This window comes from Cetorhinus maximus, chromosome 2 (genome assembly GCF_964194155.1).
Source record: "Cetorhinus maximus chromosome 2, sCetMax3.hap1.1, whole genome shotgun sequence".
Lineage (NCBI taxonomy): Eukaryota > Metazoa > Chordata > Chondrichthyes > Lamniformes > Cetorhinidae > Cetorhinus > Cetorhinus maximus.
The window spans coordinates 132433851-132446805 of NC_135880.1; the positions used below are offsets into that span (position 1 = coordinate 132433851).

General features: G+C 43.3%; 1 protein-coding gene across 10 annotated transcripts in view; it reads right to left on the reverse strand.

Moving 5' to 3' along the window:
- Positions 1-12955, reverse strand: part of focad (focadhesin) — a 243647-nt gene that overhangs the window by 109996 nt on the left and 120696 nt on the right. For all 10 annotated transcript variants that reach the window (XM_078569505.1, XM_078569555.1, XM_078569487.1 and 7 more), the window contains 2 exons: positions 11768-11912; positions 7701-7889 (listed from right to left, as the gene is read on the reverse strand). In XM_078569505.1, coding sequence (XP_078425631.1) covers positions 7701-7889; positions 11768-11912 — 334 coding nt within the window. The remainder of the gene's footprint in view (positions 1-7700; positions 7890-11767; positions 11913-12955) is intronic.

The following is a 12955-nucleotide window of genomic DNA, read 5'->3' on the forward strand; positions in this document are numbered from 1 at the left end:
CTCATGGAATCAGATGTGTGCTCTGAATCAATACTACATCATCCCATAATAGCCTGAAATACCTTCTCCTCACGAAGGGTAATGCAAAGTATTCACAGGCCTCAGGTGAATCAGAGAAAGGCAACACTCACTTGGGAGGGTGATAGCATAGTGGTACTGCCGCTGGACTAGCAATCGATAGATCCAGGGTATGCTCTGGGGACCTGGGTTCGAATCCTGCCACAGCAGATGGTGGAATTTGAATTCAATAAAAATCTGGAATTAAAAATCTAATGATGAACATGAAACCATTGTCAATTGTTGTAAAAAAAAACCCATCTGGTTCACTAATGCCCTTTAGGGAAGGAAATCTGCCGTCCTTAACAAACCGCTACAAAGACACAAAAAAGGAACGAAACCGGACGGACCACCCGGCATTGACCTCAGCACCGGAAACGACAACAGCAATCTCAGCCCTGTTGACCCTGCAAAGTCGTCCTTACTAGTGCCAAAATTGAGAGCTGTCTCGCAGACTAGTCAAACAATAGCCTAACATAGTCATACTCACGGAATCATACCTTACAGATAATGTCCCAGACACCACCATCGCCATCCCTGGGTATGTCCTGCCCCACCAGCAGGACAGGCCCAGCAGAGGTGGCGGCAAAGTGGTATACAGTCCTCAACATCGACTCCGGACCCCATGAAGTCTCATGGCAAGGAAACCTCCTGCTGATTATCACGTACCGCTCTCCTTCAGCTGATGAATCAGTGCTCCTCCATGTTGAAAACCACTTGGAGGAAGCAATGAGGGTGGCAAGGGCGCAGAATGTCCACCACCAAGAGTGGCTCGGTAGCACCACTACTAACCGAGCTGGCCGAGTCCTAAAGGGCATAGCTGCTAGACTGGGCCTGTGGCAGGTGGTGAGGGAACCAAAAAAAAGAGGGGAAAAACATATTTGACCTCACCCACCTACCTGCTGCAGATGCATCTATCCATGACAGTATCGGTAGGAGTGACCACCGCACAGTCCTTGCGGAGACAAAGTCCCGCCTTCACATTGAGGATACACTCCATCGTGTTGTGTGGCACTACCGTCATGCTATATTTCGAACAGATCTAGCAACTCAAGACTGGCATCCATGAGGCACTGTGGGCCATCAGCAGCAGCAGAATTGTACTCAACCACAATCTGTAACCTCACTTCTCAGCATATCCCCCACTCTACCATTACCATCAAGCCAGGGGATCAATCCTGGTTCAAAGAAGATTGCAGGAGGGCATGTCAAGGGCAGCACAAGGCATACCTAAAAAAAAATGAAAATGAGGTGTCAACCTGGTGAAGCTATAACACAGGACTACTTGCGTGCCAAAGAGCATAAGCAGCAAATAATAGGCAGAGCTAAGTGATCGCACAACCAATAGATCAGACCTAAGCTCTGCAGTCCTACCACATCCAGACGTGAATGCTGGTGGACAATTAAACAACTCACTGGAGGAGGCGGCTCTACCACAAATATCCCCAATGATGGAGGAGCCCAGCACATCAGTGCAAAAGATAAGGCTGAAGCGTTTGCTACAATCTTCAGCCAGAAGTGCCGAGTGGATGATCCATCTCGGCTTCCTCCAGAGGTCCCCAGCATCACAGGTGCCAGTCTTCAGCCAATTCGATTCACTTCACGTGATATCAAGAAATGGCTGAAAGCATTGGACACTGCAAAGGCTATGAGCCCTGACAACATTCTGGCAATAGTACTCGACTTGTGCTCCAGAACTTGCCATGCCCCTAGCCAAGCTGTTCCAGTACAGCTACAACAATGGCATCTACTCGGCTATGTGGAAAATTACCCAGGTATGTCCTATACATAAAAAGCAGGACAAATCCAACCCAACCAATTACCGCCCCATCAGTCTACTCTCAATCATCAGTAAAGTAATGGAAGGGGTCATCAACAGTGCTATGAAGCGATACTTGCTTAGCAATAACCTGCTCACTAACGCCTAGTTTGGGTTCCACCAGGGCCACTCAGCTCCTGACCTCATTACAGCCTTGGTTCAAACATGGACAGAAGAGCTGAAGTCCCAAGGTGAGGTGAGAGTGACTGTGCTTGACATCAAGGCAGCATTTGATCGAGTGTGGCATCAAGGAGCCCTAGCAAAACTGGAGTCAATGGGAATCTGGGGGAAACCTCTCCACTGGTTGGAGTCATACCTAGCACAAAGGAAGACGATTGTGGTTGTTGGAGGTTAGTCATCTCAGCTCCAGAACATCACTGCAGGAGTTCCTCAGAGTAGTGTCCTCAGCCCAATCATCTGCAGCTGCTTCATCAATGACCTTCCTTCCATCATAAGGTCAGAAGTGGGGATGTTCACTGATGATTGCACAATGTTCAGCACCATTCGCGACTGCTCAGATACTGAAGAATCCATGTCCAAATGTAGCAAGACCTGGACAATATCCAGGCTTGGGCTGACAAGTGACAAGTAACATTCGCACCACACAAGGATCATTGCCTGACATTCTCCAACAAGAGAGAATCCAACCATCGCCTCTTGATGTTCAATGGCATTACCATCACTGAATCCCCCACTATCAACATAAGGGTTACCATTTACCAAAAACTGAACTGGACTAGTCATATAAATACTGTAGCTACAAGAGCAGGTCAGAGGCTAGGAAAAGTGTGATGGGTAACTCACCTCCTGACTCCCCAAAGCCTGTCCACCATCTACAAGGCACAAGTCAGGAGTGTGATGGAATACTCCCTACTTGCCTGGATGAGTGCAGCTCCCACAACACTCGAAGCCTGACACCGTTCAGGACAAAGCAGCCTGCTTGATTGGCAACACATCCACAAACATTCACGCACTCCACCACTGACGCACAGCAGCAGCAGTGTGTACCATCTACAAGATGCACTTGAGGAATTCACTAAGGCTTCTTTGACAGCAACTTCCAAACCCACGACCACTGCCATCTATAAGGACAAGGGCAGCAGATAGATGGGAACACCACCACCTGGAAGTTTCCCTCCAAGTCACTCACCACCCTGAACTGGAAATATATCGCCGTCCCTTCACTGTCGCTGGGTCAAAATCCTGGAACTCCCTCAGGGTCCCAAGCCTGTTCAGTCTTTTCTGATAGTCATACTCTCTTCATTCTCAGTCTCACGCTTGTGATTGTTTTATGTACTCTCTCCAATGCTTCTATATCCTTTTCATAATATACAGATGGGAACTGTGCACAATATTCTATTTGTGGTGTAACCATGGTTCCATAAAGTTTAACATAATTTCTCTGCTTTTGAATTCTATTTCTCTAGAAATGAAACCCAGTGCTTTGTCTGTACTGTTCATGGCTTTGTTAACCTGCATCACTGCTTTGTGATTTGTGGACCGTGAGATCCCTTTGCACCTCTACCCTATATAGGCTCTTATTTTCCAAGGAGTATGTGGCCTCCTTATTCCTTCTACTAGAACGCAACAACTCACCCTTATCTCTACTGAAATTCTTTTTATACAACCATTCTGCAAGATTGCTAATGGTATCTTGTATTTTATTGCAATCTTCTTCAGTATTAACTATACCCTCACTCCATTTAGAATCACCCACTAATTTTGATACCAGACATCTGATTCCCGAATCCATATTACTCCTGAAAACGGTGAGCAATAGTCCCAGCATCAATCCCTGTGGAACATCACTTGCCACCTTGCACCAGTTTCTATGTCTCGTCTATATGTTTTCTGTTTTGTAGAGAGTTAGCCATGTATTCAGTTACTTGTCCTCTGACTCCACATGCTCTGACAGTCATGAGTGCATGTGATACATTAACAAAGGCCTTTGAAAGTCCATATATAGTGCATCCACTGTATTATTTTTGTCTATTCTGTTATTTTTCAAATAATTCACTGTGGTTGGTCATGCATGACCTTCCCTTTTGAAATTAATGCAGATTTTTCTTCATTACACTTTCAGCTTCTACATGTTCCATTATCTTTCCTAGCACTGACATTAAGCTAGCTAGTCAATAGTACCCTGGATTCATTCTATCTCCTTTTCTGAATATAGTAATAACATTAGCTGTCTGCCAGCCCTCTGGTGCTTCCATTTCTATTAATATACATGCAGGCTAGCGCACCTGCTGTCTTTTCATTTCGCATCTACTGATTTACTAAACTGCACCCTTACCTCCACCTTGAATGCGCTAGTACTCAATAAAATCCTTATTCTCTCTCAATCAATCCATGCAGCAGTCCATGTCCAAATGCAGCAAGACCTGGGCAATAACCAGGCTTGAGCTGACAAGTGGCAAGTAACATTTGCATTACACAAGTGCCAGGCATGATCATCTCCAACGAGAGAGAATCTAACCATCTCCCCTTGACATTCAATGGCATTACAATTGCTGAATCCCCCATTATCAACATCGTGGAGGTGACCATTGATCAGAGACTGAACTGGACTAGCCATATAAATACCACGGCTACAAGAACCAGTCAGAGGTTGGAAATCCTGCGGTGAATAACTCACCTCCTGAGTCCCCAAAGCCTATCCACCATCTACAAAACACAAGTCAGGAGTGTGATGGAATACTCCCCACTTGCCTGGATGAGTGCAGCTCCAGCACCACTTAAGCAGCTTGACACCATCCAGGACAAAGCAGCCCATTGATTGGCACCACATCCACAAACATTCACTGTCTCCACCATCGACGAACAGTGGCAGCAGTGTGTACCATCTGCAAATACACTGTAGGATCTCACCAAGGCTCTTTCGACAGCACCTTCCAAACCCACGACCGCTACTATCTAGAAATGCAAGGGCAGCAGACACATGGGGGCACCACCACGTGGAAGTTCTGCTCCAAGCCACTCATCATCCTGACTTGGAAATATATTGCCATTCCTTTGCTGTGACTGGGTCAAAATCCTGCAACTCCCTGCCGAACAGCACTGTGGGTGTACCTACACCACATGGACTGGAGCGGTTTCAGGAGACTGCTCACCACCACCTTCTCAAGGGCAATAAATGCTGGCCTAGCCAGCGATGCCCACATTCTATGAACGCATAAAAAAAAAAGCCCATTCCCCCGGTACAGCCCTCATCTCCGCTCCTTTAAGTCCTCGGGATGCACTTGAAAAAATGTGGACAACTGATTTAACCATTCAATGCCAGATCTGGCTGGAGAACATACAGCACAACTTGGTCCAGTTCTCATTCATTATTCCAGGATCATCCTGGAATGCAAAGATAATCCCTGGCTTCTTTTCTGTACTGCTTCTTAAACCCCTATCCCCTCCTCTTCTACCCTTCAACAATAAGTCCAAGGAGCTCATGGACTTCTCTGTCACTAAGAGCTAGACCATCCTATCAGCTACCTCTGCCACATTCCTCCCTTCCACTAACTGACAGAGCAAAACTTTCCCTAAATCTCCCCCTGCTCTAGCACTAAACTTGTATCATTCTCTTGGGTTTCTACTATCTTCCTTCAGGCGCTCTCCAAGGTCATCTCACCATGAGGCTCAACTGCTGTCTAAACTATTCCTACTAATTGCTGACCAGCCAGTTTCCCCTCCTATTCCGCATGTACCATATGATTAATGGTTCACTCTGTTCGGGTGCTGTTCCTCCCTCCTTTACATCTAACATCATCACCTCTCTCCTCAAAAGAGCAACACTTGACTCCACTGACCTTGCAAACCAACACTCCGTTTCTAACCTCCCTTTCCTCTCCAAAGGCTTTAAGTGGATTGTCACCGCCCATTTTTCGCAGAACTCCATGTTTGAATTACTCCAATCAGGCTTCTGCCCTTCCAAAATACCAAAACAACTCTTAACAAAGTTACAAATAACATTCTTTGTGACTATGATAAACTTAAACCTTTCCTCCTCGTCCTTCTCAACCTGGCTGCAGTCTTTGACGTGGTTGGCCACACCATCTTCCTCCAGTACCTCTCCACTGTCATCCAGCTGGGTGGGACTACACTGACCTTGGTCCATTCTTATCTATCTAACTGTATACAGAGTAGCACATACAATGGCTTCTCTTCCTGCTCCTGCACTGTTACATCTGGTATCTCCCTAGGATCTTTGACCCTCTCTTTTTCCTCATCTACATTCTGCCCCTCGATGAAATCATCCGAAAGCACAATGTTACTTTTCACATGTACACTGATGACATCCAGCTCTACTTCACCACCACCTCCACTGTTGCTAAATTGTCAGACTGTTTACTCATCATCCAGTACTGGATGGTACACATTTCCTACAATTAAATATTGGGAAGGCTGAAGCCATTGTTTTCAGTCCCCACTCCAAACTCCATCCTCTAGCTACCGGCTCCATCCCTTTCCCCGGCAACTGTCTAAGACAAAACCAGTCTGTTTGCAACTTCATTATTGTACTTGACTCCAACATGAGTTTCCGATCAAATATCACCTATCTCCACTTCTGTAACATTGCCCATCTTTTCACCTGTCCCAGCTCATCTGCTGCTGAAGCCTTTGTTCTTGCCTTTGTTACCTCTAGACCTGACTACTTCAATACATTCCTGGATTACTAGCTGATCTCCCACATTCTACCAACCCCCACCACACTCAGCCACACCCCATAAACATGAGGTCATCTAAATCTTTGCTGCCTGCATCTTAACTTACCAAGTCCTGATTACCCATCCCACCCCCCCACCGCACTGGCTGACCTACATTGGCTCCCGTCAGGCAAAGTCCAAATTTTAAAAATATCATCATGGTTTTCAAATACCTCCATGGCCTCACCATGTAATCTCCTCCAGCCCCGCAACTTTGAGATATCTGCACTCATCTAATTCTAGCTCTTCTCATGCATCCATTATTTTAATCACTCCACCATTAGTGGCTGTGCCTTCAGTTGCCGAGCTGAAGCTCAGGAATCCCCTCTCCACCTCTCTGCCTCTCTACTGTGTCTTCCTCCTTTAAGACACTCCTTAACCAGCCTTTGGTCATCTGACCTAATATCTCCTTCTGTGGCTCATTGACATATTTTGTTTTATAACGCTCCTGTGAAGCATCTTGGAGGGTTTAATTTTGCTAAAGGCTCTAGATAAACAGGAATTGTTGTTGTCACTTGCTAACAACTGAACTTCCATCTGATTTGAGAGCATTCATGTGTCTTGGGGAAACTAGGTGAGGGCATTCTTATAGCCAGTAACTCATTCCAATCAATGAGTCAGCTGGAGGCAGTCCTTGATGGATAAGAATGCAGACAAGTAGTCAAATTTCTTATGATTTGATCGCTGGGAAGAATCCAATGTATTCAACTCATTTTTAAGTGAGCTTTACAGAGTAAGGCCCTATACGCAGCAAAGTAAAGTAGGATCAATCAAAAGCTGATCACAAATTTCTTAGCATAATAGTGTTTCCAGATGGTTTTGTCCTGCAGGAATGGTAGAAGTAGCATAGCTAATGAGAAATCTTTTTATACAATGTATTTTTTAGTATATTAAGTAACCAATACAGGACTTTAAACCATACAGGGAACGAGGGGGATAGGAGCAGCTTTATACGCTTTGAGAGCGCAACTTTCTATTATCACGTGTCGTTTTTATTGGATTACATGGATATATGTAAAATGGCAATGCAGCAATTAAACTGATTTGATTTGTGAAACTTCTGGGAATACAGATAAGGCGACAGCCCTGCCTAATTGCTTTGTCAAAAAATTTTATTACTAATTCACCTGCCAGGCCAGACTTCAGTCCAGGTTGTTTGTTCTTCTCATACGTCTTGAGCATGAAGTTAGGAATCCCTGCTACAGTCTTCCCTTGGTCAGAGCGTACAGTTCCGCCTCGGAGTGCCGAATAATACACCCCACGGGGCATCGCAGTTAATTCTTGGGTCACAAGGGATGACAAAAACTCTTCAAAAGCTGCAAGGAAAAGGGCAAAGAATTACTACTTCTGTATGTTATGATGGACAAAATTAGTAACTGCAAGTTCAAATTTAAATAGTATGGTCAAGACAATTGCTCCCATGTGTTATCTTGACTTCGAATTCACCTCTGCCTAAACTTTTATTCAGGAAGCTACTAGTAAGCAATGTCAGATGCTCCATTGGAGAGACAAATGCTTTTAACTCTTTCCTCCTCAATGATTAATTACTACGTTGCCAACACTCGCCTCAGGGCAAACAACCCGTAGTAGACACAGAAAAGAATGACTGCATTCTGCCTTTCAAAGCAGCCAGGACGGAATTTAGAGAGAAACTTTATTTAAAATTAAAGCAAAATTGAGACTTAAACACACAAGTTCAGATACAAGGATGTGATTAATACAAGTTATGGAATTGTGTTTACAACAATGAAAATCTGAAAGTAATTCTTTGCACCACATTGTCATGTTACAAAGTAAACAAGAAAGGTACATAAACCAAGCACTTAAAAATTGGCAGATTTATTGGTGTAAATCAGCCAAACCATTTATTTGCTGTCAACTTTACTTGTGACCACAATAATTGGCATTTGATCAGAATATGTATTTTGTAAAAAGGCAATTTACACTTAACATTACCCCAGGGTTAAAAAAAAGAAAAAAAACTGAAATATGGATCTGGTAAGGAAAGGAGGGATCCCAAATTAAAGTTTAAAAGGCACTCTGTGAGCAATAGGTTAACATTCACACTAACTGAGGATAGTCTGCATGTTTCAAGATGGTGCATAATTTTGGGTCTCTCACAGCCTAATAACCATGCATGCAGTAAAACAGAAGATGATGATCTAAGCTGATACACCAAATCTACTATTCCCCATAAGAGAAGTAGGCCATTAAACTCCTTGAGCCTGTGCCACCATTCAATGAGATCATGGTTGATCTGTGACCTAACTCCATATACTTACCTTTGCCCCATATCCCTCAATACCATTGGTTAACAATAATCAATCTCAGAATTAAAACTGAAAATTGACCTAGCATTAACAGTTGTTTGCAGAAGAGTATTACAAACTTCTGCCACTCTGTGTAGAAATGTTTCCTAATTTCACTCCTCATTTTTAGACTATGCCCCTTCAGCCTAGAGTCCCCAACCAGTGGAAATAGTTTCCCTACCTACCCCACATGTTCCTCTTAATGTCATGAAAACTTTAATCTTAATGTTCTAAATTCCAGGGAATTGAACACGAATGTGTGTAATATTTGTTCATAATTTGGAGTCCAGGTATCATTCTGGTAAACTGACACTGCGCTCCCTCCAAGGCCAATATATCCTTCCTAAGGTGTGGTGTCTGGAACTGAACACAATACTCCAGGGGTGGTATAACCAGGGCTTCATGTAGCTATAGAATGACTTCTATGCCTTAGTTGTCAAGATATAGATTCTACATCTCCTGGTGGGAAGATTAGTGGAGAGGCTGAAGCGAGACTGGCATCTCTTCCACACTTTCTGGTACTGTTCTCAAATATAATCATTTTAGGAAGTGTTCTGGCAACTACAAAGGTCATGGCCAGCACCTAGATCCTCTGGAGTTCAATTTTCTGTCTATGGATTTGAGGGTGTCCTGAGATGGCAGATCAGCAAAATTTTCACTCTTAGTGGCAATAAGATGCACTCTCCCCACAAAGGCAAAACCCCAATACAAACATGAATTGGGTTGCTATGACATCAATGTCAGTGTGATCTTGGTGTATTGCCAGGATTGGCTTCCTGGAGAAAGATATCAAGTGCCTTGGGACATTTTTCTATGTTAAAGGCTCTATATAAATGTAAGCTTTTGGTGTTGCAGTAAATGACAAAATTCCTTTCAGTGACTGCACAATACACCTCTCCAGAACCAGGGGCAGTCTGAATTCACAATGAACATTAGTGACCCAATCGAACGACGCCACCAGAAAAAGCATCAGCTTTACGCCTCTACCAAGCTGCCACATTCCCCCATTATGACTATCTCGATCTTGGATCATGAAAACCACTGCATCAAAATGAACAATGCATGCATGTTGGTTCCTACAAATGCAATGAAAAAAATATACACCCCTGCACCACTTGGGGTAAAGGTATGTACAATCTTGTTCTTAATGTAAGTAGATTTCTATAAAAAATACTGGAAAATGCTGAACTGCATTTTAACAAATCTTTTTAACTTATGATTAATGATGGAATTTATTGCCATTAAGTCTTTTGAACTTGGAGTCAATTGAAGTGAATTAAATATCAGAGCATAAACCCTTTTCTTGACTCCACAGTTCACTTCAGTGAACTAGCCGGGTTATGTCATCCATTGCTTTGTACTGCTTAATGTTTCCAATCTAATGCTGACACAACAACTTAGATTAAATCAGAATGGCAGTTCCAGCATGCTTAGGTAAACTTTTGTTCTGATATAAAATCCTAGCTTTTTTTTTTAGTGGTACAGGGTTCAAAGGGCCTGCAGGGGAAGGCAGCAACACATCATAAGAATTCATCTCGGCCCATTTTGTGTTTCTCCATTTGCCCCATTACCACCCCATTTTGCCTTGTACCATCATTCCTATTGCCATTTAATCACTCCTGCCTTCCTCCCTGTCAGGGACCTTCTCCTGCATCCTTTCCTCCCCCCAAATCCCTGCCATTTCACTTGTTCCCTCACTCTGTACTGGCTTTAAAACTTAAATCTCTAACTTCTTCCAACTCTGATGCAAGGTCATCAACCTGACACATCGATTCTTTCTCCACAAATGCTGCCCGAGCTGCTGAGTATTCCCAGCTTTTTCGGTTTCTGCTGCACATCATGCAGTTTTGGAGGAAGCTAGCATGACATGAAAACACTAGATAAAATCAGTTGGAGCACTTCCGGAGGATTGGAGGGAAGGACACTAAAAGGGTCAGGCTGGAGGCTGCAGTGCATCAGGAGAGCTGGTAAAATATTTCTATTAAATTTCTTAACAGAATGTCCCAGAAAGTTGAACATGGACTGTTCGCTTCGAGGTTCTTCTCTCTTTTGAATGGGCATTGGTAATCATGGATTTCCACGTGTTGGTCCATGGTTATGCTTGGCAATGTATTGCTGTGGTTTGCCATTACTATCTGCAGTTTCTGGTTGACCAGGAGACTCTCCCACTCTTACTGCCTGTCATAGACATCTTGGAAGTATTTGCAGGTTGACCATCAACCTGTTTGGCCATTCCATTAATGCACTTTCCATGGCCATCAAGTTCCAGATTGGGACTCAAACCCAGAGCTTCTGGCTCAGAGGCAGGGATGCTACCCACTGCACCATATGACCTCCCCCTCCTCAGTACTGCACTGTTCAAATAGCCCTTCCTTATATTGTCTGCTTCAATTAATAGCACACTGCCATGACCTCACACCATATTCCTCAACCCTGAACCTCCATGTTCAAAAAGAGGTCTGTCTGATTATAACATGAACATGCATTTTCTAGGGGTTGGCATCTGTCAGTGTGCAGAGGGAGTTGATACCCAAATTAGCTTCATGGAGGTTCTCTTTTAATCCTTAGTCCTTCCCAAGGTTATTCAGTCTTCCAAACAAATAACCTTCAGAAAACTAAACAGTTAATGACTGATTTTTCTAACTGCTGTTTTCAATGCTTCTGGAGAAATTCAACAATACTAGTGTAGACTATGGCTTGAAGAGCCCCGAAGGGATTGGTAGCACTTCATGAGTTAATAGTGCTAATGTTCAGAAGCCTTGAAACTTATTTACCAGAATCAATGTTTTAAACTGATTTTTTTGAAAAAAAAATGTTGTTTTTCAACTAAGAATAATGTTGCTTGTAAATTTTGAAATCAAATAGTTACAAGTCTCAGAACATACCAGTGGACACAGGAAGAGGGGTCATTAAGAGCAGCTTCATGTAAGATGCACCTGGGACTGAAAGGTCTTCTTCCTTCTCTTCTTCTCCTTCCACATCCATTTCCAGGTCATCATCTTCATAATCATTTGTTTTTTCTGGCCTTACCTACACAGAAAATACAACACGATTTCACTATGAACATCTGACTCATTTTCAAACTACAATTTGACTATATAGACATATATATTTCCAGTGCTCTACAAAGCAACTTAACCAAAAATTGCCACATGATTACTCATTTTCATCTTTGATCACCATAGGTCATCGAAGCAAAGAAATAAAGAAAGAAAGAAAGGGCCCAATTAAAAATTTTTTAAACAACGTTTAAAGAACACAAAATCCCTATTAATTTCTCAGCAATTGTTACTGGAGCTGTTGTGCTATCATTGCCTTGCCTCAGAGGCTGGTATTTCTCAGGTACATGCTAAAAATATCTTTGAAAATGTTAGGCCTAACCTTTAGGTCACCTTAAGTGGGAATCACTTCAAGAAGATAACAGAGGCCCAAAAAGCCCCCAGTGAGGCTATTGTGCTACTGGAAGGGAGGTGTAGTGAAATTTCAACCTGCCACAACGCCATCATAAATTACAAAGTCAGCTAACTTAAACAGATAGAAAACTGGGAAAGGGATGTGAGTTAAACTCCTTACAGAATCCAAAATGGTCAGCAGTAGGATCAGGGATCACAAAATACCTGAAGAGGAGGCAGGGACCTAATGCAATAACACACTGCAAATTGGCTGCCATGTCATCCTACGTTACAATAGTGCTTACATTTCAAAAGTATTTCAGACTGTAAAGCTCTTTGGGTCATTTGCAAATTATTGGCCTTCAGCCAATTCGATTCACTCCGCGTGATATCAAGAAATGGCTGAAGGCACTGGATACTGCGAAGGCTATGAGCCCTGACAATATTCTGAGAACAGAACTGAAGACTTGTGCTCCAGAGCTTGCCGTGCCCCTAGCCAAGATGTCACCAATGCAGCTACAACACTGGCATCTACCCGGCAATGTGGAAAATTGCCCAGCTATGTCCTGTACACAAAAAGCAGGGCAATTCGAACCCAGCCAATTACCACCCCATCAGTCTACTCTAAATCATCAGTAAAGTGATGGAAGGGATCATCAACAGTGCTTTCAAGCAACACTT